Source organism: Pimephales promelas, chromosome 8 (assembly GCF_988280905.1).
Source record: "Pimephales promelas chromosome 8, fPimPro1.hap1.1, whole genome shotgun sequence".
NCBI classification, from domain to species: Eukaryota; Metazoa; Chordata; class Actinopteri; order Cypriniformes; family Leuciscidae; genus Pimephales; species Pimephales promelas.
Genome location: NC_142776.1, coordinates 23,691,625 through 23,718,028, shown reverse-complemented (window position 1 = coordinate 23,718,028; position 26,404 = coordinate 23,691,625). Strand labels below are relative to the sequence as shown.

The 26,404-nt window shown below is 37.5% G+C and overlaps 1 protein-coding gene and 1 long non-coding RNA gene across 4 annotated transcripts in view; both read left to right on the top strand.

Annotated features, from left to right (window-relative positions):
* lepr (leptin receptor) overlaps positions 1–18,811 on the top strand; it is a 37,532-nt gene extending 18,721 nt beyond the window's left edge. For 2 of the 3 annotated variants that reach the window (XM_039691382.2, XM_089134201.1), the window contains 13 exons: positions 152–290; positions 2,691–2,963; positions 3,063–3,168; positions 3,259–3,482; positions 4,501–4,652; positions 4,986–5,139; positions 8,274–8,356; positions 8,472–8,688; positions 9,591–9,794; positions 11,720–11,797; positions 12,066–12,159; positions 14,963–15,038; positions 16,503–18,811. In XM_039691382.2, the coding sequence (XP_039547316.2) occupies positions 152–290; positions 2,691–2,963; positions 3,063–3,168; positions 3,259–3,482; positions 4,501–4,652; positions 4,986–5,139; positions 8,274–8,356; positions 8,472–8,688; positions 9,591–9,794; positions 11,720–11,797; positions 12,066–12,159; positions 14,963–15,038; positions 16,503–17,219 (2,517 nt within the window). In that variant the 3' untranslated portion in view covers positions 17,220–18,811. The remainder of the gene's footprint in view (positions 1–151; positions 291–2,690; positions 2,964–3,062; positions 3,169–3,258; positions 3,483–4,500; positions 4,653–4,985; positions 5,140–8,273; positions 8,357–8,471; positions 8,689–9,590; positions 9,795–11,719; positions 11,798–12,065; positions 12,160–14,962; positions 15,039–16,502) is intronic. The other variant, XM_039691383.2, reaches the window with a different exon arrangement.
* Positions 18,812–20,118: 1,307 nt separating this feature from the next.
* On the top strand, positions 20,119–23,903 carry LOC120486136 (uncharacterized). The gene is made up of 4 exons (XR_016169615.1): positions 20,119–20,799; positions 21,410–21,480; positions 22,008–22,080; positions 23,597–23,903. It is a non-coding gene; the product is annotated as an uncharacterized LOC120486136 (long non-coding RNA).
* The last annotated feature ends 2,501 nt before the right edge of the window (positions 23,904–26,404 follow it).

Below are 26,404 nucleotides of genomic sequence, written 5' to 3'. Positions count from 1 at the left end.
CTATATAAAATATATATTACACACAACGCATAAATAAAACGTTAGTTTTATTTTTTTATTTTTTTAACTAAAATCATTAATTCATGTAATATGGCAAAGCAATTTGACCTTCACAGTATGAGTGGATCTATATGACCTGTGGCTCTTTTAGGTGGTGAAGGTCAGAGGCTTTACATGGGTGCCTCTGAATGAGCTCAGTTCTGGGATCAGATACATAGTCCAAGTGCGCTGCCAAAACTACTTAAACTACTGGAGTGAATGGAGCCAACCTTTCTATATCACATTAGATGGTAAGGATCTGTAGTACAGAAGAACTCTACATACTACTTTCCTTCATGCTGTATGTTTATACATTCGAGTAATGAATTCATTTAGGTTTGTTATCAAAGACCCCTTCCCTTTTAATGACTCACCAGGTATAGGCAATCAGTAAATGTATGCAAATACTGACATTTGTGAAAGAGTACTTCAAATTGCTGCCTGATATTCTCAACAACAGAGTGCACAGGTTGAGACATTTACCCTCACATTAGTGGGTTTTAGTGTACGTCATGCAAAAGTGCTTTTGCTGTTCCAGTTATATGTTTCTTTCAGAGAGATCCTTTGTCTTCTCTAAGCCTCCATGTTAAGAGTTAAATGTTTGATAATTACATTCATATCTACTCTTTGCTACTCTGAATCTGAATAGTACTTTCGCTTGTTGCTATGCACACACATTATCTCTTTGATTTGTTCCCTAAAAGATGCATCTAATTCACTGTCAATTTTCAGAATTAATTACCATGGTGAACAATGTTCAATGTTTTATAAAAGCATTAGCATGCCGTTTTCTTGGCAAAATGATGTCAGGCATTGCATTTGCCAAGGTATAGGTCATTTGCATACTTAAAGCAGATGTACACTAGGGTTTGTGCACTATTGAAATGTACATATTTTAATCATGAAAACTCTCGCAGTGGTAATCGAACATGGCAATGTTAATGTATTTGCTAATAGACACACTGCTGTGAGCATGGAAGATAAGCTGCTGCATGAATAGACATACAAAACCACAGATCTAGGCAGGTAGAGGTGTGGGAGGTGGAAGGTTTCAGTGGAACTGTTATAGGACTAGCCTACAGCAAACACTGAACCTGACTATTTAAATGTTAAGCAAGCAATGTCATTGGCTGCAGCAGGATAAGCAGAGGCCAATCAAATTGTGTCATGAGGTATGATGTGATTGTAGATCACATTTAAAGGATCTATCAGCTTGCACCTCTAGAATTTCATGACTGAACTGGATATATAAACCAAATTTAATGTCAAAATGGTGTTAACAAGGTTGAATGTGTGTATGTCCCCAGTTTAAAATAGTTACAATAGACTTTTATTCATTCACTTGTCGGCAACTGGTTGCGTAAGAGTTTTAAGGAACATAAAATGCATCTCAACTCCTGTGAGTTTTTGTAAAAGGTCAGAATATGGCTTAATCGTGTGCACACACACCTATACAAACAAGCACACCATACCGTAGAATGACTCAGTATTGTGAAATAAGCTTTTTTTTTGTAACCTGAATGAAGCAACTTAGAGATTAACTGTTAAGATATGAAGAGTTCAGATGCAAAAGCCTCTAAATGCCATTTGAAATTTTCTTCTAAAATGATCAATTTTATCAAACTTGTATATTTAAGTTCAGTAATTTCACTTAAATGGAAATTAATAGGTAATCTTCATTGCCATTTAAGTGAAATTACTGAACTTAAATATACAATCTTGATAAAAATTATCATTTTAGAAGAAAATTTCAAATGGCACTTAGAGGCTTTTGCATCTGAACTCTTCATATATACACTCCCCCCTGGTAGAATAGTAGCCACATTCTGACACTAATCAGTTGGGTGTTTTTTTCTGTCTTATCTTGCTTTTAAAATACCCACACCACATCAGTGCCCATAAATAATATTAGATTAGTTATAACAATTTAATGCAGTATCCAGTCATAGGTACTACTGCCAACTAATGCTGCACTCAGAGCTGTCTGCATATTAGATAATGTTTCAACCGTTTCAGCTTGATTTAACCTCATGATACAGTCATGAAAGACTGGATTCTGTCTCTGTTTTCTTCCTTGGATATGTTTTTTTTTCTCTGATATGTCAGTTTTATATTTGCAAAATCCATGCTGTGCAAGTTACCATGGCAACTAAGCTTCAGGTTGTTGACTAGCATTACAATAAAACAGCTTTCTCATTTTTGCAAGGGACCAAGATAGGAAGGGGGGAAAATAAGAATCAATACAAGGCTGAATGTCGTAACACCTGTCAGGAACATGTCCAGGTTATTTTTCCATCTTAAAATCAAAATAAACTTTTAGTAACACTTCAATGAAGCCTGTATTTATAATGCGTTATGAGGGAATTCTTGATGTATTATAATACATGCATAATGCCATACAAACAACCGTATAATATGACAGTTGTACAACAGTTACAATTCATTTTAATAATTACCTTTAGAGCACAATGCATCATAACACCAGATGAGGCCTGCATTTATAATGTACCATAAGAGTGAAAATTAAACCAGACATGTTTTTTTTTTTACTTATATGCCACATTTTTTCTTAAGTTTGTTTATTTATTTGTATGTGTAATGCTCAAAACACTCACTCTCTGCTTTTTTCACACATTTTCTATTCCTCATAGTCAGTTACAACCCTGCTGAAGTCTTCACGACGCCCGGTTCAGAGGTAACGGTTCATGCCGTCTTCCACAACCGCAGCTGGAATGCGAGTAAAGCTGTGTGGATGCTAAATGGGCAACAGAAGATTCCAGAAAGCCAGTACAGGGTGATCAACGATCAGGTTAGCGCAGTAACTATAAGGTTAGATGAACCCGGGTTTGATGTTCTGATGTGCTGCCAACCGTGGGGAGAGAGGTTCAAATGCAGCATCGCCTATTCCAAAATATACACAGAAGGTGGGCTATGAATTATGGAGGACATCTTTAACCAGACAGTTAATCCAATTTTGCTTGTTTGAAAAGCTAGATCAATTAAAATTGGTTTTTTTTCTTCAGGGAGGTTTAATGCGGATATTACCTGCGAGAGCAAGAACTCAATGGTGGACACCATGAGGTGTGAGTGGAATAAAAGTGTTTGGGCACAGGTCAGACTTCTTTACAGGTATGAACACATTTATTAGCTCATCCGTTTTCTATTCCCGTCAGATTGTTTGCTTCACAGATGCTAAAGACCTTACATTTTTTGTTATAGACAATATACCTCAATATGTGAAACCATAGCAAAAACGCAGGGCAGTGAAGAAACTGAAGAAAACATGTCTTTGGTAAAGGAGTGCCCATCTGGAGCAGGGGACCACAGAGAATGCACTTTAAGTGACCTTAGCTTGTTCTTTTGCTACAAAATCTGGTTGGAAGTGGAAGGAGGGCGTGGCAAAGTGAGATCACTTCCTGTCTATGTTTTACCCATTGACTATGGTGAGTTCCAAAGATTTCCAGCTGCATTCTGATCCAATCTCCAAAGTTATAAGTATTCTGTTGGCTTTCAATTACAGAATTGCTGTCTGACAAATGAAACTGGAATGATTCATTATTAGTTTTAATTAAATATAAATGTATTTTGAAATCACTGTAACAGTGTTTGGAGTCGGTAAGTCTCTTATGAGAGCAAGAACTCAATGGTGGACACCATGAGGTGTGAGTGGAATAACCAGGCTGAAATTATTTGAACAAAAATACAGTAGAACAGTAATTTTCTAAATTATTATTGCAGTTTAAAATACCTGTTTTCTGTTTTAAACATTTTTACAGTGAAATTTATTCATGTTATGGCAAAGCTAAATTGTAAGCATCTTTATTCAAGTCAGAAATCATTTTAATATGCTGATTTGGTGATTCTGTAACATTACTTCTTACACAGTTGAAAATGGTTGTGCTGCTTAAAGGAGTAGTTCACTTTAAAAAAAAAAAAAAACTTTTGCTGATAATTTATTCACCCCATGTCATCCAAGATGTGATTCTTTCTTCAGTCGAAAAGAAATTAAGGTTTTGATGAAAACATTCCAGGATTTTCTCCATATAATGCACTTAACTGGTAACTAAACGGTTTAAGGTCCAAAAGACAGTTTCAGTGGAATAAATGAGCGATCGTTTCGCTTGTTTAAAGCCCTTCCAACAGTTTGCATTTTGCACTGAAACTGTCTTTTGGACCTTGAACCGTTTGGTGCCCAATAAAGTAGATTATATGGAGAAAAATCCTGGAATGTTTTCATCAAAAACCTTAATTTCTTTTCGACTGAAGAAAGAAAGACATGGACCTCTTGAATGACATGGGGGTGAGTAAATTATCAGCAAGAGTTTTTTTAAAAGTGAACCACTCCTTTAATGCTTTTGTGCTTTGCTGTCACTTTTAATTCATTAAAGGCATCCTATTCTTGCCACTCTATTCGCGCTTCAAACTGAGATGAATAACAATTTCCCTCTGTGTTTTTCAAAGTGAAACCATCTCCTCCCTCGGTCTTTGAAGCGATCACTTTGCCAAACAAAACCTTGAGCGTAAAGTGGAAACCTCCCCATTTACCTGCATACGACATGCAGTATGAGCTGCGCTGGGTGCATTTGCGTGGGATGGCAAATGTGCAATGGGAGGTAGGAAGATGTTTTTGGAAGTTGGAGTCTCAGGTGGACAATGAAACCAGACAGCTGAAGAAAATATATTTTAGCAAATGATTCATGCATAGTGCTTCATCATCACAGGGGGAAGGCAATGAAGTACTGTGGTCTGATCTGTTTATCTGTAATTGAGATGTTTCGTTTTGAAATGATGAGCTAAATTAATAAATCAAAGTTAAACGTTCCTCTTCTGATACCCACTAAATTTTTAGAACATTATTTTCAAATTAGCCTTTTTAGATTTCAAAAGGAAGATTATGATATTCTGTACTCAGGGATAATGTCTTCAATTTACTGTGGTATTTACAGGTCATCAGTTCTCTATTGGAACCACAGTCAGAGATTCCGCTTGAAGAGTCCTGTGTTCAGTTTAAAGTAGAAGTTCGCTGTAAAAGACTGAATGGCTCTGGATACTGGAGTGACTGGAGCAGGAGTCACACTTCGATTGTTTACAACAGGAAAGGTAAAGTTATCTATATAGTTCTGCTACTATTATTTATGTTACACAGAAGCAGTGTTGTAGCACTCGAGACTCGGACTCGTCTCGGGACCATATTTTAATGGTCTTGGTCTTGTCATGGACTCGTGTCCATTTGGACTCGGAATTGACTCGTACTCGGACATTTTTTTTTTAGGACTCTGAATTATTCCTGAGTCCACTCGAGTTCAATTAAAAATATTTTTCATGATTATTAATGTATGTTAATAAAATATTTCTTTAAATTGATTGACACGCCCAGTGATTGGTGATTTTCTAGATTTTCAACTGCGCATGACAAATTGTAATAAAATTACTTTTAACACCACCTACTATGTGGCCTTTTTACCCTAAACTGATCATATTTTTTAAACTCTAAGTAAATTCAGTAAAAAAAAAAAAAAAAGGATTTCTCTAAGTAAATAAAAGTAAATTAGGTAATCAACCCTCACTGGTCTCGGTCTCGGACTCAGACTCGACTCTCTATGGACTCGGTCTTGACTCGGACTCGACTCTCTCTGGTCTCGGTGTCGACTCGGACTCGAGTGAGGTGGTCTCGACTACAACACTGCACAAAAGCCTTAATTTTCTCCTAATCTCAACATAGCAACCGGTATTAATTGCTCACCATTTCTCTGCTCATTTCCAAACCATTTATCAAAACATCATTCTATAACCATGCAGACATCCTTTGTCTTTTGTCTGTTGTAGTCAATGTGTGCTTTTTTTCTGTGAGATGCATTTTTTCTTTTTTTGCATAGTAAAATAATACCTTTAGTTGTAGTTTGCCTTTTTTGCCAAATATTTTTTAGATAAATAATAATTTATTTTTTTGTTCTTCCCTCATATTTAATATATTTTAAAAATATGAAACATTTTCCTTGTATTTCCATGGTTTAATCGAACTTGTAGGGTCATTAAAAACAAATATGCCCTCGGACATCGCTTTTGGCCACTACAGTATAACAAAAAAAAAAAAACGACAACATCATAAAAGAAGACCAAACTGGAACTGGTGAAAAGAATGTGCAGCTGAAGTCTGCTAGCTCCAAGATTTAAAAAGAAAACAATTAAAAAGATAAATCAGAAGAAATCATTCTTTCATTTTGGCCTTGGTAGCCCATGTGATTCTTAACTTATTCTGAACACACCTGCTTTATAATAGCCATTTGTATGTACATGAGTCATGAGTACTTTTGTAATTTGTGATGTTGTATAAGTGATGTTTACAAGGATGTATTCAGAGGGCTGATGACAATTTAGAATTGTATTTTATTGTTTTATTTAGTTGTCAGAAACCCTGAATAAAAATGGAAATTGCACCACACATTAACCACCTAAACTGCAACTGCTGAGGTGAAGATCAATGTTCTTACAACACCTTTTGTCAGCTCTTCACAGAACCTTTCTAAAATGCTTTTTTTTCAGGAGAAACTATTGGTAGCAGAATGTCGTCAGCCTTTTAGGGTATAATTGCAATCATTCTTGTCTGGTACAGTAAGTATGGGGAAGTTTTAGGAATTTGCCACACCTTCTTTTTTAGATACATGAATACTTAACTGGAGGTTTGTAGTCAGAAGGTATGCCAGTGACCGATAATAGAGAAATATTTCATATGATAAGCTTTCTAGTAAAATAACAAAAAATGTAGCAGTCATAGCCTTGATGACAGTGCTCCGACATTTAGTATAGTGAGAGCTGTTGTGAAGTTTTTTCTTCTAAACTGTAGAAAACTCAGAAGCGAAGACCAAGAGACTCGGTTGTATCTTTTTAAGCAGGATTCTTTATTGCTGTTGCATGGCTGTAGTCTGCTTCGTCCAAAAATCTTAGCCAAGTCTGCCTAAGGCACTATACATTGTAGGTGATAAACCTTTCAAGGGGGAGGGGTTACATAGAGGTGGAAACAAAGCATGTGGCTCAGAACAGGAAGGAGCAGGACTTCTCGTACTGAGACAAGAACTCCAAGACAAATGGTGACACAGAGATCAGGACAGTCAGGAATATCCTGCTGGGAACCCCTAGCGTTTGCAGAGATTTCCTGATCTCATCATTTACTGTATGCTCAATATAAAATACTATTGTATTGGAATCTAAATGAAACATTTAAACAAATTTTTATCCTACATACGTGGCTCATTGTTCTCTCCTATTCAATTATTTCCTGTCTTTCTGGGCTTGTCCCTTCCAAATACTGTAAAGGCAAAAAGTCCAAGAAATAACTTGCTTACTGAATGAAAAAAGCTTACTTTTTTAATGCTAATTTTGTAAATTTGTTTAATACTTTTTTGAAGGTTAATTTTATTTTGTTATGCTTATATTAATATTTATTTTATAATGTGTAACATTCAAGAACAATCCAACTACATGAAGGAACCAACAGTTTTTTTTTTGTGACCATTTCTCATTTCCATTTTTTCCCACTGGTTTATAATCAAAAAAATTATTTGAAATTAGATTTTTAAGTTATGCATATGTACTCTACAGTCAAAAAGTTTGGAATCAGTATGATTTAAAAAAAAAATGTTTTTATAGTTTTTTTTTCTTCAGGTTACAGATTTCTATTTAAAATACTGTTCGTTGAATTATAAAAATATGTATCCCGATTTCCATACAAATTTTTAGCAGCACAACTATTTTCAACATTAATATTTGAATGATTTTCTGAAGTAACACTTGGCATTGAAGACTGGAGTAATGTTTGAAAAATTCAGCTTTGTTATCACAGGAATTAATTATACTATTATATTTTTATTATTTATTTATATTACATATGTGATGTATTATATTTGATATATATGAAATGTAGTATAATGTTATTATATTAAATTGTTGTATATTTACCATATTCCTGTTTTTAGTGTATTTTTGGTCAAATGAATGCATCTTTGATGGGCAAAAAAAACATCCTTTGATCCCAACTTATACCATTTCCCTTTAATTCATCCATAGTTTCCCCATCACCTCTTTCTTTTCTCAGTAATAAAAAGAGCAAAAGACCAAAAATTAGACATGGTCTATTGAAAAGAACACACTCTATTTCAACTATAATATACCTTTTTGAACATTAGATATAGTGTCCTGGAAATAATCATAATAACTGTATAACCTTGTCATTTCAGCACCAGAAATGGGACCAGACTTCTGGCGTGTTCTACAAGAGGATCCTGTTAGGAATGTCACAAATGTCACACTGATCTTTAAGGTTGGTAAAGATTTACGTGATTAACTTTCTTTAGAAGCCAAATGATTGTGACATAAAAAAAAAGTCTGCTGTTTTTGAGCCTGAATGTTTTTGTTTTGTTTTTTGTCAATTTTAGCAGCCTGTCCTTGCAGGAGATCCATATAGTTGTGTGGAGGATCTCGTGATTGAACACCAGGCCTCAGGTGGAGCCGTGTGGTCTAAAGAAACAACCTTGGCTCAGTTTCACTCGTTCCAGTGGAGGAAGGAAGTGAACACAGTCACTGTAATGTCTCGCAACGCTTTGGGCATCTCTACACGGAATAGAAACATGACGCTGTTACATCAACCCAAACGTGAGCTGACATGCTTCACACCCTTCCACACAAAATTCTTTCATATTCAGTCTAATGCATTTCCAATGTTTGATGCGTAAGGAGTTTTTTTGCTTTCAAACTAAACATGTGTCTATGTATGTGCCTAAAGATTGTGTTTTAATTCATCCGGCCCTAAATTTTCGAAGTAACTGTTTTGATAGAAGCTTAATGTTGTTTTGTTGTAAAAAATTGTTATTGGGGAAGAATATTTGGATTAGTTATTACATATACTGTGCATTCACCTAAAGGAATATTAGGACTGTTCAATTTCTGTGGGGTGGGGTGGGGGGGGGGGGGGGGGGGGTTCTTGGCACACTTCAGGCTCCTTAGTGCCAATTGGGCATCGTTTAAATGCTACGCCCTACCTGAGCATTGTTTCTGACCATGTCCATCCCTTTATGGCCACCATGTACCCATCCACTGATGGCTACTTCCAGCAGGATAATGCACCATGTCACAAAGCTCGAATCATTTCAAATTGGTTTCTTGAACATGACAGTGAGTTCACTGTACTAAAATGGCCCCCACAGTCACCAGATCTCAACCTAATAGAGCATCTTTGGGATGTGGTGGAACGGGAGCTTCATGCCATATTCCTGTCCATCAACTGCAAGATGCTATCCTATCAATATGGGACATTTCTAAAGAATTCTTTCAGCACCTTGTTGAATCAATGCCACGTAGAATTCTGAAAGCGAAAGGGGGTCAAACACAGTATTAGTATGGTGTTCCTAATAATCCTTTAGGTGAGTGGATAAAATGAGAGATAATAGGATTCTCTGATATTTTGTTCCTGCTTGTTATTATTATGTTCCCGCACATAGAAATACAAAAATGTTCCCTATTATTTGAATGAATAAAGTCCTTCTTTCCTTTTTTAGGACGATGTGTACGTTCGTTCAGCGCAGTTGCAAATGCGAGCTGTGTGCATCTCTCCTGGAGCCTGTTACCTGATCAGCCGGTGCCTCAGTCATTTGTCATTGAATGGTTAGACCTGAACAAAGACCCTAAACAGGACGGATCTCTAACTGAGAGGCTACAGTGGGTCAGAGTTCAGTCCGCATCGAGGGATCTCTCTCTTTGCCGTATGTTATTTTTGTTGACATTTTCAGGGTTCCCATGCTTCTTGAAAGTACAAATTTTAGACACATGAATGTCGAGTACTGGAAATTATATGAAAACAAACATAGGTCCTTGAAAGTGCTTGTATTAAAGGTGCTATATGTATTTTTTAGTGGCCTCTATCGGTGATGTTTCAGATTGGAACCAATTTTTACAAGAGCACTCGTGCTCTTGCGCGTTCTCGAACACAAGAACGTATATGTATACATTTACATTTAGTCATTTAGCAGACGCTTTTATCCAAAGCGACTTACATCTGAGGACTAAATCAAACAAGTCATCGTGAAGAGGCAATATAACAACACAAGAAGTGCTCAAAATACAGTGTTCAAACATCACTCAGAGTAGCATAAACCAGGCAAGTAAGGATTTAAAGGGTTAGTTCACCCAAAAATGAAAATTCTGTCAGTATTTACTCACCCTCATGTTGTTCCAATCCTCTATGTGTTTTTTTGTTCTGCTGTACACAAAGGAAGATATTTGGAAGAATGTTTTAATCAAACAGATCTCATTCCCAATTGACTACCATAGTATGTATTTTTTCCTACTATGGTAGTCAATGGGGAATGAGATCTGTTTGATTGCCTCTTGATCTTCCTGATGTTGTGCATTGCAAAAATGCATGATCGATCTGTCTTTGTAATGTGGTCTGAGAAGGTAAGCTGGTCATCGAAGATCACTCCAAGATTTCTGACCAACCTTTTTGGGGTGATTGAGGAAGAATCTAGCTGGACAGTGAAGTCGTGCTGTAGAGACGGATAGGCAGGGAGGACGAGAAGCTCAGTCTTAGCCAGGTTGAACTGCAGGTGATGTTCCTTCATCCATGCCGTGATGTCAGCCAGACAGATTGAGATTCGTGCAGCTACTGTGGGATCATCTGGTTGAAATGAGAGGTAGATCTGGGTGTCATCAGCATAGGAATGGTCAGAGAAACCATGTGCCTGTATGATGAGTCCCAGTGATGTGGTGTAAATGGAGAAGAGGAGCGGTCCAAGCACTGAACCCTGGGGAACCCTGGCATGCATTTCTATTTTATTTCCCTGGGGAAATGCATGCATGTTTATTTCCCTGTGGAAATGCATGCATGTTACAATAATAGGCTACTTTAGAGGGACAAACATGGAGGCAGCCCTGCATGATGAACCAGTGAGAAGCGTGGAGCTAGGGATAGTTCATCAAAAAATGAAAATTTACTCACCCTCAAGTTGTTACAAACATTAATGTTTTTCTTTCTTCTGTTGAACACAAAAGAAGATATTTTGAAGAATGTTGGTAATCAAACAGTTGACAGTCACCATTGACATTGAATTCCAAAATACAATGTAATTGAATGTCTACCATCAACTGTCCGGTTACCAACATTCTTTAAAATATCTTTTGTGTTTAACAGAAGCAATAAGTTGAAATGTTTTCAATAATGATTCATAAAAAAAGGAAAACAAACCAGTGTGAGATAAATGTTAAAAGCAGGAATTAGAAAGCTGCAAACGTCATCTCTCGGTCAAACTCGCTCTCTCTCTGTCTCGTCATTGATTTTTTAAAAAGGTCATATGACCTTTAAATTTGATTTTAATTGTCAATATATGCCTTAACATTACTGCAGTAATGATAGACACAGGTGCAGTCAGTTTTTGATACTGCTCAGATTGGTAGTAACAAATCCACCTTTATTGTCTTTATTGTGCTTGATATAAAATAAAAGGTGCTGTAAAAAGTGCTTGAAAGTCCTCGAATCTGGTATTCATGTAAGAGTAAACTCTGTATTATAACATACCATTCTTTTTATTTCTACAGATTTTCATATTAAAACATGACACACACAAATAAAAAAAGAGTTTATTCTTAGCAGTATAAATTATCTTTGACAGAATAATTTGTTTTTGTACAGGTCGTTTTTATGGCTCAGAGAAGTTCACATTGTATCCAGTGTTTGTGGATGGTGAGGGGGAGCCGGTTCGATACACAGGTGAGTTTTTATAGCAGTGACAAACAATGCATTGACGTCATCATTTGATCAATTAAACAACTGAAGCTATTTTCTTTTACACACATTTGGTGTTTGGTAAGTGGTCCCTGGTTGACAAAGATTATAGTATTATCTAAAATATTAATTTATTGACTGACAACTGTGTTCACGTTATACAAATAGCTGTCTGAAAAAACAAACAACAATGTTCATCTATATGAAAATCACATTGATTTGATTGTAAGTTGTTTTTCGTTTTGTCTTCCAGCGACTAGGGGCAACCCTGCAGCGTACATACTGCTATTGATCATTGCGTTCCTGTCAGTGGTGCTGTTTGTCACACTCATGATGTCACAAAACCAGTAAGACCTACTAACTATACTGTATACTACCATAGGTTTTGTCTGCGACCCCTAGAGTATCAAGTGAGATACTGCAGGGGTCTGACAAATATATCTGATATACTGAGTTTGTGAAACGATTAAAATAATTCATATAATTAATTTAATTAATTTAATTAGTTATAGAAAAATAACGTAAATAAAATTATTTAACATGTTAAACGCACACGCCCCACCCCAGAACTATGTAGGTCATCTTTCATACAGTTGATTGGTGATAAAAATAAGAGGGAGGGCAAAAACTCACTGCCTTATTTAGCCTATATAATTCAGTTAGAATGCTCCTAAAATTCAAGATATCACGGCAAAAATACCCCTGTATGAGTTTTTGTCTTACAGTATATTTATATAATATGATATAGTTAACCAATGTCACATGAGTAACAAGTACAATATTACAAGTGTTGTTTTTGTGCCAAACGAGGGCAAATGTGATATTGATTTTATACAAATGTCCAATAAATAAGAAGTTACAGTAATGTTTTAGTCACAATATTGTCTGTTTTTTCTCAATGAAACCCCAAATCAGAAAAAGTTGGGACATTTTGTAAAATGCGATTAAATCAAGAATCTGTTATTTGTTCATTCTTTTTAACCTTTTTTTTAAACTGATAGAAGTACCAAGAAACGTTGTCCAATGTTTTCACTGACCAACATAATTGTATTTTGTAAATATGAACAAATTTTGATTTTGATGACTGCAACATGAGACATGTTTACCACTGTGTCACATCACCTTTCCTTTTAATTAAACTGTTTAATCATTTGGGAGTTGAGGATACTAATTGTTGGAGTTTTGCTAGTGAAGTGTTTGCCCAATTTTGTGTGATACAAGACAGCCGCTCAACAGTCTGTGGTCATCATTGCCTGATTCTCCTTTTCATGATGGGTCAGACATTTTCCATAAGAGACATATCTGGTCTGCAGTAAACAGGCAGGCACATCCCTTCTGGTGCAGAGTGTCTAGAAAACACTCAGTTGTAACTCGTGCAGAATGAGGCCTGTCATTGTCTTGCTTCCCAGGAAAGATGTCATCTTGATGGCAGTTTATGTCTCTGTAAAATCCAAATATATGCCTCCATGTCAGTGGTACCTTGGCATACATGCTTTGAAATCTTGCTTTGAGAAATGACTCATCTTTGCTTAAAAAGACTTAGAAGCACTTTTACACCCAAACATGATACCATCAACTATTACCAATTCACCTGCTCATTGTGGACTGTTTCAAAATAGTTGTATAATCTAATTTGGATAATCTTTTCACTTTTATTTTGTGTCTGTCCCCCAACTCTTTTGGGGTGTGTTGCAGCCATCAAAATCAAAATTTGTTTATATTTACAATATACAATTATGTTGGTCAGTGAAAACATTGGAAAAGGTTTTTTTGTACCTTTGTCAGATAATAAAAGGTTAAATAGAATGAACAAATCACAGATTTTTGATTGTATTGCATTTTACAAAATGTCCCAACCTTTTCTGATTTGGGGTTGTATTACCTGTAAAGCCAGAGCAGAACTGTTGTGCGTCTCCGAGAAACACAGCGTGTTTCCTTTCTGAATGAATCTGTGTTTTTGAGCTAAATCAATCTGGTGAACCAATGACTCAATGACCCATTTATGAAGAGAGACATTTACTTTACTAGAAATAGTTCACTTAAAAATTAAAATTCTGTCATCATTTACTCACCCTCGATTGAGTAACTGTATGAGTTTCTTTCTTCTGTGGAACACAAAAGAATATTTTGAAGAATGTCGGTAACCAGAGTTGATGGACCCCATTGACTTCCATTGTAGGAAAAAATATATAAAAAAATACTGAAAAGAACATTTTATTTCTAAAATTTGATGTTTTTCTAATTTAACACAACAATGATTTTAAATTACCTTTTAGAGGTCATTTCTCAGCCAAATTTGATTTTTGATTAATTTGCATAATTAAACTATTTATTTGCATTATGTTTTTTATCTAATTAATTACATGATGTGCCAATTAATTAATTTAAAAAAATGTAATCATTAAATCAAAATATATTAACTTATATTAACTTTTATAACTTGTTTATATAACTTTTTAATATATTAAATATTAAAAAGCTTAAAGGTTATATAAATCTTTCAAATAAGTCAAATCAGGTTATAAATACTTTTATAAAGATTACAAACACAGTTTATATACCTAGGTTACCTGTATTCTAGCAGAACACATTCAAAAGATTTAATGTGTTTGTTGGAAGCTACAGTGTATATTGATTAAGACAAGTTTGAATTAAAACGAGGCATTGTAAGCTGACTTGTGTGGGATTTTGTTTGGTTGTATTGAATGTCAGATTTACAATACATAACTGGGTTTACAGAGTGAACAAGGAATGTAATGTACATAAATTGCTATTGTGCTCATTCTTAGCAATGGTGTAGTTTGCTTGAGGGTAAATATTTCACAGATACCAAAGTCACTGATACAACAATCATATTGCTGCTCATCTGTTTAGACTTGTTTCCCAAAGGAGACTATCGTGACCATGTGTAGTCATATGACTACCTACCACAAAAAGGGGCATGCCTATTAACCCTGTTTAACCCCGAGTGGCAGAAATACTTATTTTCTAGATTAGAGTATATTTTCTGCATATACTGTATACACACATTCATTTACAGTTTAAAAACATTTTCGGCCTATAACATTTTTAAATGTTTTCAGAAGAAGGCTACATTTGTTTGATCAAAAATTTGGTAATATAATAATCCTATAATCCATCATCTTGCAGGATGAGAAAACTCATGTGGAAGGATGTTCCAAATCCCAACAACTGCTCCTGGGCCAAAGGAATGGACTTCAGGCAGGTCAGTGGGCCACCAACTGTCACATAAATTAGCATCCAGTGACAGAAGATTAGACCATTTGGACCAGGTTGAAATTTCTATTAAAAGGAGACTCCACTGTTTTTTCATATTAAACTATGTTATTCCCATTAACTAAGACGAGTTGACCTCTCTCGTCTCAGTGCGTGCACTTAATCGCTCTGGCGCGCGACACATTTTGATAATACTTAGCTTAGCCCAGTTCATTCAGAATCCAAGCAGAGAAGCGAGCAAACACCTCCATGTTTTCCCTATTTAAATACAGTTACACGAGTAGTGTTACTCGACCAAGAATGGCGACAAAATAAAATTTGCACTTTAGATCCGTATAAATTCTAAAAAAATTACATCCCTGGTGTCTTTGTTTAAATTATTACGCTGCAGTTAAAGCTAATTTTAACACATTCAAAATTAGGGATGTAACGATTCACTCAACTCACGATGCGATACGATTCACTATCCCGGTTTCACGATACGATTTTCTCACGATTTTTAAAACAAATGAGATTTAAGACAAATTATAAATGAAAAAGTTCTCTAACAAAATGCTGCACATTTCTTTTTCATTTTGAAATATATTTGTCAAATAATAAAACTACATTGAAAAAACAAAAAATTCCCTTCAAGGTTGTTTCAACTCAATTGGTCAAGAGGCTGGACACTGGTACCTTCGCACACGAAGTAAAAGACTGTAAAATTAGTACCACATACCACACAGGCCTTTTACATTGTAATAATGGAAAGATTTTAATTTTTAACTAAAAAGAGTAAAAAAAAACAGAACACATTTAGCAAAATATGCCATAACCATCAACAAATTATTTAAAAAATAAATAAATCCATGTACACATTTAGAGAGAGATGTAAAATAAATACGACACATGGTTGCCATGGAAACACTGACGCACATTGTGATCTCCGTAGCTCTCACACTTGTCATATTAATGACTTTTACGTGAAAACGGAGGTGATGTGCTTCTCATGGTGGTGATTAGTATTAGTCTAGTATTAGTATTAGTATTAGTGAGTCAACATCTACGCTTGCCGTCGCCGCCATGTGTTTGACAGCGCTTGCACACAGTCTATGGCACACACTGACGCGGCGTGAGCGGAGCAAACCAAGCGTTTTCAATTCATTATTATGAGTACTCACACAAGCTCAAGTTCCTTAGGAATGAAGTGAAAACACTCGCTACGTTCGCGCCAGTGTGCTCGCTGCTATTGTGCCTGTAAAGCGAGGTTCACAACTTCACAGTAGGCTATTCAGTAAACGCCCCTGCCCTGCTGTTTAAAACGTGTATCGCGATTCGTTTAACATTTCAACCGACTTGAATCGTCACACATTTTTATCGATTTTCAACCGGTTGCGAATGAATCCTTACATCCCTATTCAAAATACACAAGTTATCACATTTCCACAACACTTCTGTTTCTTGCTCCTTGCAGATTGACACCATGGAGAACTTGTTCCCTCACTCAGAAGGTCTCACTGCCTGTCCGCTGCTGCTGGTCTCTGAGACCATCTGTGAGGTGGAAATTGAGAAATCTCCTCCTCTCATTCTTGAACATGAAAAAGAAAATGAAGTACTCATTTATAACTCTGGAAAACAGGAAACTACAGACTCCTCTGAACCTTTATCACTGGAGGCATCCACTGCCGCTGTTACCCCAGAAACATCAGGCCAGTCCTCAGTGACATACTCGACCGTTCTCCTCTCCGATAAGCCTGCTCTCCTTCGAAAGCAGCAGGAGAGTCTGTGCAGCTCCAGCGACGAAGGCAACTTCTCTGCCAACAACTCAGACATTTCTGGCTCCTTCCCTGGAGGTCTCTGGGACATGTGCTCGGACAGCACCAATCCTCGCCATTCCAGCTCCTACAACTCCGTGGAAGAGTTCTCGGAAACATCGGAACAAGATTATGAATCATCGGAAAGCACTGGTGTAGCCAAAGACCTCTACTACCTCAAGATGAATGAGGAGGAGAAGCAGGAAGGAGAAGAGGATATCGAGGAAGCACAGGATAGGAATGAGATAGTTATGAGGGTGGACGTCAGGCCTCTTCTAGAAGGCAAAAAATCCACAGCCGTTGATTCCAATAATGTATCTCATAGCATTCCACTTTATCTGCCTCAGTTTCGAACCGACTGCATTAATCCACCCTGAAATAATGAGAACAGCACCACCTGCTTGTAATGTGGGATAATTGTATTCCTCACTGGATGAAAGTCCATAAAATGCCTCAGTGGTTTTCCTACAGGGCTGCAGGTTTTTTTTTTAAGCTCCAGGCTGAACAATTTGAGGGAAAAAAAATTGACTTTGATTTTGTGATTTATACAGTATGATTATAAAATACAGCATTACTATAAAATTATAAATATTATTATAATTTTTTATTAAGATTATTAGTATTATTAAAAGAAAAATACTAAGCAAAATATAAATATTACTATTGTAATATTTCACTGTAAAATAAAAATAATTTAAGAAAACATTTAATAATAATATTTTTATTTTACATTATAACAGTAATATTACATTACTAAAATGAATGGCTGTCTCAATTTCTTCATTTTCACAAATTAAACCATCAACTACTTGTAAAACTACACAGCCCTTAAAGTTTATCTTTTGTTGACAACAGCCAGCTTCTCGTTACAACTTTGGGAAGATGCTTTTACGCAAGTTTTTACGCAATGCATAATTAAGCAGATACAGAGAAAACGCATAGATGAGTTTGTGTGGAGCAGCCTTTACTGAAAGACACTGAAAACACCAGATCATGAGCTGTGTGTGTGTAAAAGGACACAGTGTGGCGATTCACTCTGAAACATGCAGCGCATAGATTTATTTAATTCAATTGCTGACTTTGAAATATGAAAATTGCACTAAGCCATATTGCGATTTTGGTTTTATTTCCATTAATCGCGCAGTCCTACTTTCTACCCTCAACCTGTATCCAACAATATCTACCTTCCATTCCATGTCCTGATTTCGTCTATCTTGAGTAAAACAACCAAAACATTGTCACATTTCACCTCCTACCAACACGTTTCAACCTCTTACCTACTGAGTGTTTTAGTTGACTCTTTTATGATCGGTTTGACTCAACTTTAATATAATAGACATTTGAAGGTTTACAGCCAGATTTCCCAAGCTCTGCTGATAAGAGCATCCAAGCACAGTCTAAACTCTGAATGTCTCTGATGGGTTGATGATCAGCCTGTCATTGCAGGAACTTGCTGCTTTCCACCTTCATCAACATGGAACATTTCATAAGTGTTTGAAGGCTGAAGTAAAATCTTATAAAGACCACACTGACTGGAATGAAGTGCTATAGCAGAAAGAAACTGAAGAAAGGACTTTATGTACTTTCTCAGTGTGGTGGTCACAGTCACAGTCACGCTTTAGTGGCTGTGTGTGCTTCATCAAGTCCAGCTTATAAGACTCATTAAGACGTTTCCATCTAAATATCAGCTTTGTGAAGAAATAGCGTCTCATGTTTGCTTTTTCATTGGGCTTATTCATTCAATATGAATGTATATTTTGTCAGTGAGGTCTGTGTTCTTTGGAAACTCAAATATTTTGAGTCTACAAAATGTCCTCTATTTTCAGTGTATGGTCATTTTTGATGAAATGACGGTTGAATGTAACTCAGTGAATAAAATTGGTTAAATACGTCAATCAGTAAGAATGTGTGTACAGTACACATGTATTTCTTGTCTATTTTTCTGGTCAGAATAAACTATTTATTGCAGTTATGGGCTAATGTTATTTGTTTACTTATGTTTAATTAGTTACAGCATTTTTACAAAATGTAAGAAATAATGCTTTTATCCATATATCTGTTTACATAAGCTATGCCTGCTGCCTTTAACATTGAATGTGTTTGCTTTGAGAAAGCCATTAAATAAAATGATTTATTTCAGGACATTTAATTTCATTTCATTTCCTGGAGTAACCACTAGGTGTTGTTTGTGTATTACAAGTGTTCTTAACTTACCCAGCAAACATGCCAGTGCGGGCCCACTGTGGGTAAGTGTGGGTTTTCTGTGGGACAGTGTGGGCAAGGGCAAACCCTTTGGGGCCCCATGTGGGCTTGCTGAGGGCAAGCCCACAGTGGGCTTTCCCACAGAAACCCCTCAAGGGCCCCCAGTGGGTTAGCCCATGTGGGGCCCATAGCAGTTTTGCCCATTTGGGCCCCCATGAGGGTTTACTGTGGGCAACCCACTGTGGGTTTGCCCACAGAAAACCCACAAGGGCCCCCAGTGGGTTAGCCCATGCGGGGCCCATAGCAGATTTGTCCATTTGGGCCCCCATGAGGGTTTACTGTGGGCAACCCACTGTGGGTTTGCCCACAGAAAACCCACAAGGGCCCCCAGTGGGTTAGCCCATGCGGGGCCCATAGCAGATTTGTCCATTTGGGCCCCCATGAGGGTTTACTGTGGGCAACCCACTGTGGGTTTGCCCACAGAAAACCCACAAGGGCCCCCAGTGGGTTAGCCCATGCGGGGCCCATAGCAGATTTGTCCATTTGGGCCCCCATGAGGGTTTACTGTGGGCAACCCACTGTGGGTTTGCCCACAGAAAACCCACAAGGGCCCCCAGTGGGTTAGCCCATGCGGGGCCCATAGCAGATTTGTCCATTTGCGCCCCCATGAGGGTTTTCTGTGGGCAACCCACTGTGGGTTTGCCCACAGAAAACCCACACAGGCCCCCAGTGGGTTAGCCCATACGGGGCCCATAGCTGTTTTTCACTATGGGGCCCCCATGAGGGTTTACTGTGGGCAACCCACTGTGGGTTTGCCCACAGAAAACCCACATGGGGCCCCAGGCAGTTAGCCCATGCAAAGTTAAGTTGTTTAACAGTCAAAAGTTTTAACATTAGAAGGTTTAATATTAGAAGCTTAATCAAACTATTTAACGATCCTGTGAAATGTCAGTCCATAATTAACTAAAACTGCATATAATGGATTATGAGCATGTGCATTTAAAAACAAATTTTTGACTTATAAAAAATTATAAAAAAATATAGATGTAACTATATATTGTAATGCGGTAGGTCTTAATGAGTCTTTATAAATATATTTATAGAATTGTAATATTGCTCATAAATAAGTAGAAATGGTGCTATAATTCATTATAAGTATGGACTGCACAGAAAGTGTTACCACATTTATTAAATAAAATTAACTTATTTGTCACAATAAAAACAATACAATGGTTTACATATATGTTTTGGTATTCATCAGTGATGGATATTTATCATAATATTATATTATTTATACTATTGATATATAACATATATTATTGATACTAATAAATAGGCCTACATCACTGATGTAACGACTGAGCCCAATCAGACACAAACGAAACTGCGACGTCACTGGACGTAATTTCATTACCAACTTTCATTTATATAAAGCATTTTAGTGCTTTCATATTCTAATGAAAAAAATAATATTACATTGGTCATATAACTACATAATGATTTTTAAATTCATGATATAAAATGAATGATATTTTAAATTGTTACATGTTATAATTCTAGATGTTTAAATGCTGCGTGCCTTTTGAATTGATATGATTTCAACGCGCGTGCGCGTGCGCGTGCCAGTCGCATTCAAAGTTGTCCGATTCAAAGACAGGAGCGCACGCGAGCAGATGGGAACCATGGAAACGAGGAAACCTCTTCAACTGACAAACAGCAAAAAATAGCGTCTCTCTGTTTTTCCACTGCTTTCAGGTAAGTTTAGTTAACAAAATCACACAAATAATGCATACAAACGTTCCTGACACCTTTCTTACGTATAATTGATACGCTTCTGTTGAATATTTTACTTTGTAGAAAAGGTTTTGAGTCTTCGAAAAAGTCCGTTAGCATCTCAACTGTTTTCAGAATAGGTAACGTTAAACGTTAAGTTAAGTTAACGTTAGCTCTTGTTTTACATAAGTTTGGGGTTTTAACCACATCTTTGTGTTGATAACAGTTTTTGATAGTTTTGTTTTGTTGGTAATTTGTCAATGGGTTATTGGAAATTAGCTAATTGCTAGCTAGCCTGAAAGAATTCACACTGTAACGTACTGTTGATCAGTGACGTCACTTACAAAGATTGATAATAAAAGTGATTTCAGAAGGGACAGAAAAAAACCTCCACAACAAAGGAGGAATTATTGTTTCATGATAATAATTTCATATGCATTTCTTGCACAATATATTACGTTAAGATTTTATATATATTCTTTTTCTCTTTTCTGCATTGCATCTCTAGCTTGATTCCTTGTAATAAACCCTTTCTATTGCAAATCCTATGTAACATTGTTGGCTCTGTGACACATTGCATGTTATTTTCTAGTCTAGAAAATCATCATGATGTCCTGCTACAGCCCTGTCCCAAGACAACCTCCACGGCTATGAACTCGACTAGTAAGCAAAACTTCAATCATACTGTTCAAAAGTTTGGGGACTGTAGGATTTATGCTTTTTAATGAAGTCTCACACTCATTAACCCCAGTTTTTTTTTCAGTGATATTGTCCTTGAGAAGCCTGTAGGCTAAATAATAGCTGGCAAAATAATATAATGTTATAATGGTCATACGTTATAATAATTAATTTAACTATTATGATAACAGGATATCATGGTCATTGGTATTCTCTAGGTGTGTTTTTAATTATGTTGGCCAATGAGACACCATACTGTCCAGCGCTAAGGTATTTATTTATTTTCATGTATTTTTGTTTAATGATAAATACTAAAGTTCTTTTAACTTTTAAATGCTGAATTCAGGGGGTCAACAACTTTAGGCACGCAAGTTATTTTTCACAGATATCTGGCCAGTTTACTCATGGCTCATATTCTTAGCCTTTAAATGTTTGAATTTAAATCCACAATGCAATATCAGGGGGTAAAGATATCATTAGAGTTTCTAAAGTTACTATGCTCTTGTTACCAGATGAGATATCATTTGACCCTGTGATTCTTCAGGACCAGATCTTGATGCCATCCACACCCAGTACATGACAAAGGTGAGTTTCACAATAGCTGCCACTACCACAAACCAAGAGACCGAACACAACAGGCCTTCATCCATATGAACTCACCCATACGTTGGGTTAGTAACCAAAACCCGGTATTAAACATTAAACGGGCCCTGGGGCCAAATTAAAGGACAACTCCGGTCAATTTTAACATTGAGCTAATTTTTTTTTGTACATTTGGAGTGCTGTCAGTACAGACAAAAATCGGTGTTGCCTACACTGTGTTATCATCTTTTTAAAATTCGCACCCTGCTGACTTCAATGGGGCATGGTCTAAACCTGCTTTTAGCCTCTTAACATCCTTGATTTGTCATTACGAGTGTACAGCCATGTGAGTGGTGTTATTAAGAGTGACCACGGTCAATCTGACTGCAGTAGATATGAAAGATATTAATAAAAATGATGTTAATTCAGCCAGCGCACATACCTCTATTTGCTTCCTGTTTTCTGTCGATGCCCACAGTAGTCGATTGTCGATCTCACACGCGAGTTCATTTATATCGTCTCAAACCTACCACTGTGTGGTGTTCTGAGAATATCAGCTCAAATGGATAGTTCATCCAAATCAGATGTTGAACACACAGAGGTTTGAGATGATATTCACTTATGATCGCGCGCGTGAACTCGACAATCGACTACTGTGGGCTTCGCCCGAAAACAGGAAGCAAATAGAGGTATGTGCGCTGGCTGAATTAACATCATTTTTATTAATATCTTTCATATCTATTAACCGTGGTCACTCTTAATAACACCACTCACATAGCTGTGCACTTGTAATGACAAATCATTACGAGTACAAAAAAATAATTACAAGCTTTTTTTAAGGAACACCGCAGTATCGATAAGCCCAGGTGTTATCAGTTCTGTCTTGCAAATTCTGTAAGGATTAGGAGGGGTATTTTAAACAGTCTTCATACAACATGTTTTTCAGGCTGGTGGTTGTTTGTAATTTTAAATTTAAATTTTAATAAGTAGGGAGAAAATAAAAACCTTTATTAAACATTTATTAAACGCATGTTAATGTTTTCTAAATGATTAGTTAATCATTAACTAAACAATTGTAAATTATTTATAACTGAATCTACAAAACATACAATAATTAACATCACTTATAAACATTTATGAAACGCATAATCATGTTTCATAAAAAATAAGTTAATCATTTACTAATCACTTGTAAATGACTTGTAACAGAATTAACAAAACATACATAAAATGTTAGTATATCAATTGCTAATCATTTATGAATGTTGTGTAAAAGCTTAGTTCATCATTAACCAACCAAAATGACTTACAACTAAATGTTATTATAAACCGCAGCTCTCTCATTGACCTATTCAGTCATTCTCTTAGTTGAGCATTTATAAATAGCACCTGGAACAATCAGAAGACGTTTCCTCATTCAAAGTGCAGGTTGAAAACTTTCTTAGGTTGAAATGGCTCAACAGTACAACCCTTATTTTGTTTTTAACATTTGTATTTCAATTGATCCTTTCTCACTTAGATGCTGTGACAAAAAGCAGTCAAGCCACTGCATGTGATGTGGAAGCCTCTATGAAGACATGGCTCCGTAATCCCTGGGACAGAGATGGGAACGGCAAGGAAGGGCCAGAACTGCAGAAATACCTACTGTTGCCCCTGAGGGGATTGATTTTTAATTTCCAATCCCCTGTTTTCTGTGGTTATTGCTGTTTTAAAATGTATTATCATTAATTATAATTATTATTAAATATAAATAAATTATTTGGGGAAAAAAACATGACCCTCGATTTATTGCTGCTAACAAGTGCAATTGTACTGCATATAGTAATATGGGTGTACCTACTCTGTGTGCTCAAACTTTGCAACTGCACCCACAGTGTGCCCACATCCAGCCTGCTATAATTTGTGTGGGTCAGCCCAAAGTCAGCCCACACTTTGGGCTGGCCCACGGTAAGTAGAGTGGGCCCCGATTGGAGCCAGTTGTGGGCCCACAGCAAAGCCTTATAGGGGCCCATTTGGGGCCATTGCAGGCAGCCCACTGTGGGCCCACAACTGGCCCCAATGGGGGCCCACTCTACTTACCGTGGGCCTGCCCATAGTCAGCCCACACTTTTGGGCTGTCCCACTGGGGCCCCACCTGGGTCCCGAAGTGTGGGGCCCACACGTGCCCCGCATTTCACGCCGGTCTCTGGGCCCACAGTGGGCTGCCCACAATGGCCCCACATGGGCCCCTATAAGGGTTTGTCGTGGGCCCACAACTGGCCCCAATGGGGTCCACTCTACTTACTGTGGGCCTGCCCACAGTCAGCCCACACTTGTGGGCTGTCCCACTGGGGCCCCACCTGGGTCCCGAAGTGTGGGGCCCACACGTGCCCCGCATTTCACGCCGGTATCTGGGCCCACAGTGGGCTGCCCGCAATGGCCCCACATCGGCCCCTATAAGGGTTGACCGTGGGCCCACAACTGGCCCCAATGGGGTCCACTCTACTTACTGTGGGCCTGCCCACAGTCAGCCCACACTTGTGGGCTGTCCCACTGGGGCCCCACCTGGGTCCCGAAGTGTGGGGCCCACACGTGCCCCGCATTTCACGCCGGTATCTGGGCCCACAGTGGGCTGCCCGCAAGGGCCCCATTCGGGCCCCAAAGAAGCTTGTTTGCTGGGTAGTAGAAGAAGATGCCCCATGTGGGAGGCTGAATCTGAAATCGCCCCCTAACCCTCATTCACTATTCCCATACTGTTCACTTTAAGGAGTGAATGTTGAGCGTACATCGGTTGTACACTTATTGCAGTGCAATGTTAGCATGTTAGCCTAGAAATCTAGACACACCCTAGCGGCAGCAAAAATCATTTCAATGTTATGATGTAGGTCTGGCATGCCAGGCTAGTGCAATGTTGAACAAGTGTACTAACGTCCACTATGGTTTTGGACACCACTACAAATGGCTGTCTCCTCAAATAACGCCCTATTTGAGGGTATCATATTGAGACAAGTGAAGCCCATTTTTAGCGATTTTTTTTTTTAGCACTTCCGTTCCTGACGCGCAGACTCAAACCGACTCGACGATCTGAATCATTCCCTTCTGAAACTTGCTGATGCGGAGAGTGTGAGTAGGAGCTGTCCATGAGCTAGGAGCAGGAGAAACTTTTGCTAGGTATTCTGATTAATTATTTTGTCATTTTGCCTCCATGTTTCACCGATTGCGCGCAAGCAATTCTTCTCCTCCTGTTCATATACGGTAATCTCTACAGTGCGACAGAGAGTCGCGTGGTTATGACGCAATCGTTAGCCTACTTTTACAATAAACTGCTTCTACGGGGCCATAACATAAGCTGCAAGGTAATGGAGCATTTTATACATTGTCGTGTTTCTTTAAAAATAAATAATGGACAAATGGGGTCTTCAAATGCCTCAGATATAAAGTTATCCGCTGTCAAAGTGACGCCAAAATGAATGGGAGTCAGTGCTAACGCAAGGGAAGTTCTGCTACAAGATGGCAGCTCCCGCAAAGCTTCAACTTCCGGTTGATGGATTACCCCCTTGGGATGGTATACCATAGGGGTACACACGAATCCGACGAGCGTTCTGTGTAGGCTGCCATCTTGTGGCAACGCCATTACTGAGCTGTTACCGTTAAACAAACCCCCGTGATAATGCACCCTCGATGACAGCTACAGCCAGGCAGAATGACTTGTTGGGCTGATGATGTTAGACAGTGGCCTCCAGTCACAGATGAAGGTACAAACGATCTAACAGATTATTTATGAAAATAGCTTGACAAACGTTAGCTAATGAGGAAACCATTAAAAAGATCTGTCCATTTGGCAACAATAAATAAATGAATGTTTTCATTTGTGTCCATTATTTATCTCATTTCCACATTGGAACAATTTATAACGGAACATGTTTTCCCACTGTACATTATAAAAGTTGTAATGTTAGCGACAGTCGTAAAACGCGGGCTGTTTATTCCAGTGAACGCAAGTTGCAACGAAAACAATAGGAGGCAATGGCTACCCAGCAACAGCTCAGTTATGGCACCCGCTTACTTGCCAGATTCGTCTCGTCTATAGGGGGCAATTTGGAATTCAGCCATTTATGTTTGTTGCTGTAACTTCTGTAAAGTAAAGTGTTATCTTGAACTTAATTCATGTAGTCTTATATTGAAGATAATACAAGTTACTTTATTATTAACCTTTAAAGGGATATACTCCATTGTTTTTTTCATATTAAACTATATTATTCCCTTAACTAAGACAAGTTGATACCTCTCTCGTCTCTGTGCGTGCATTTAATCGCTCTGGCGTGTGACACTTTGATAGCACTTCAGT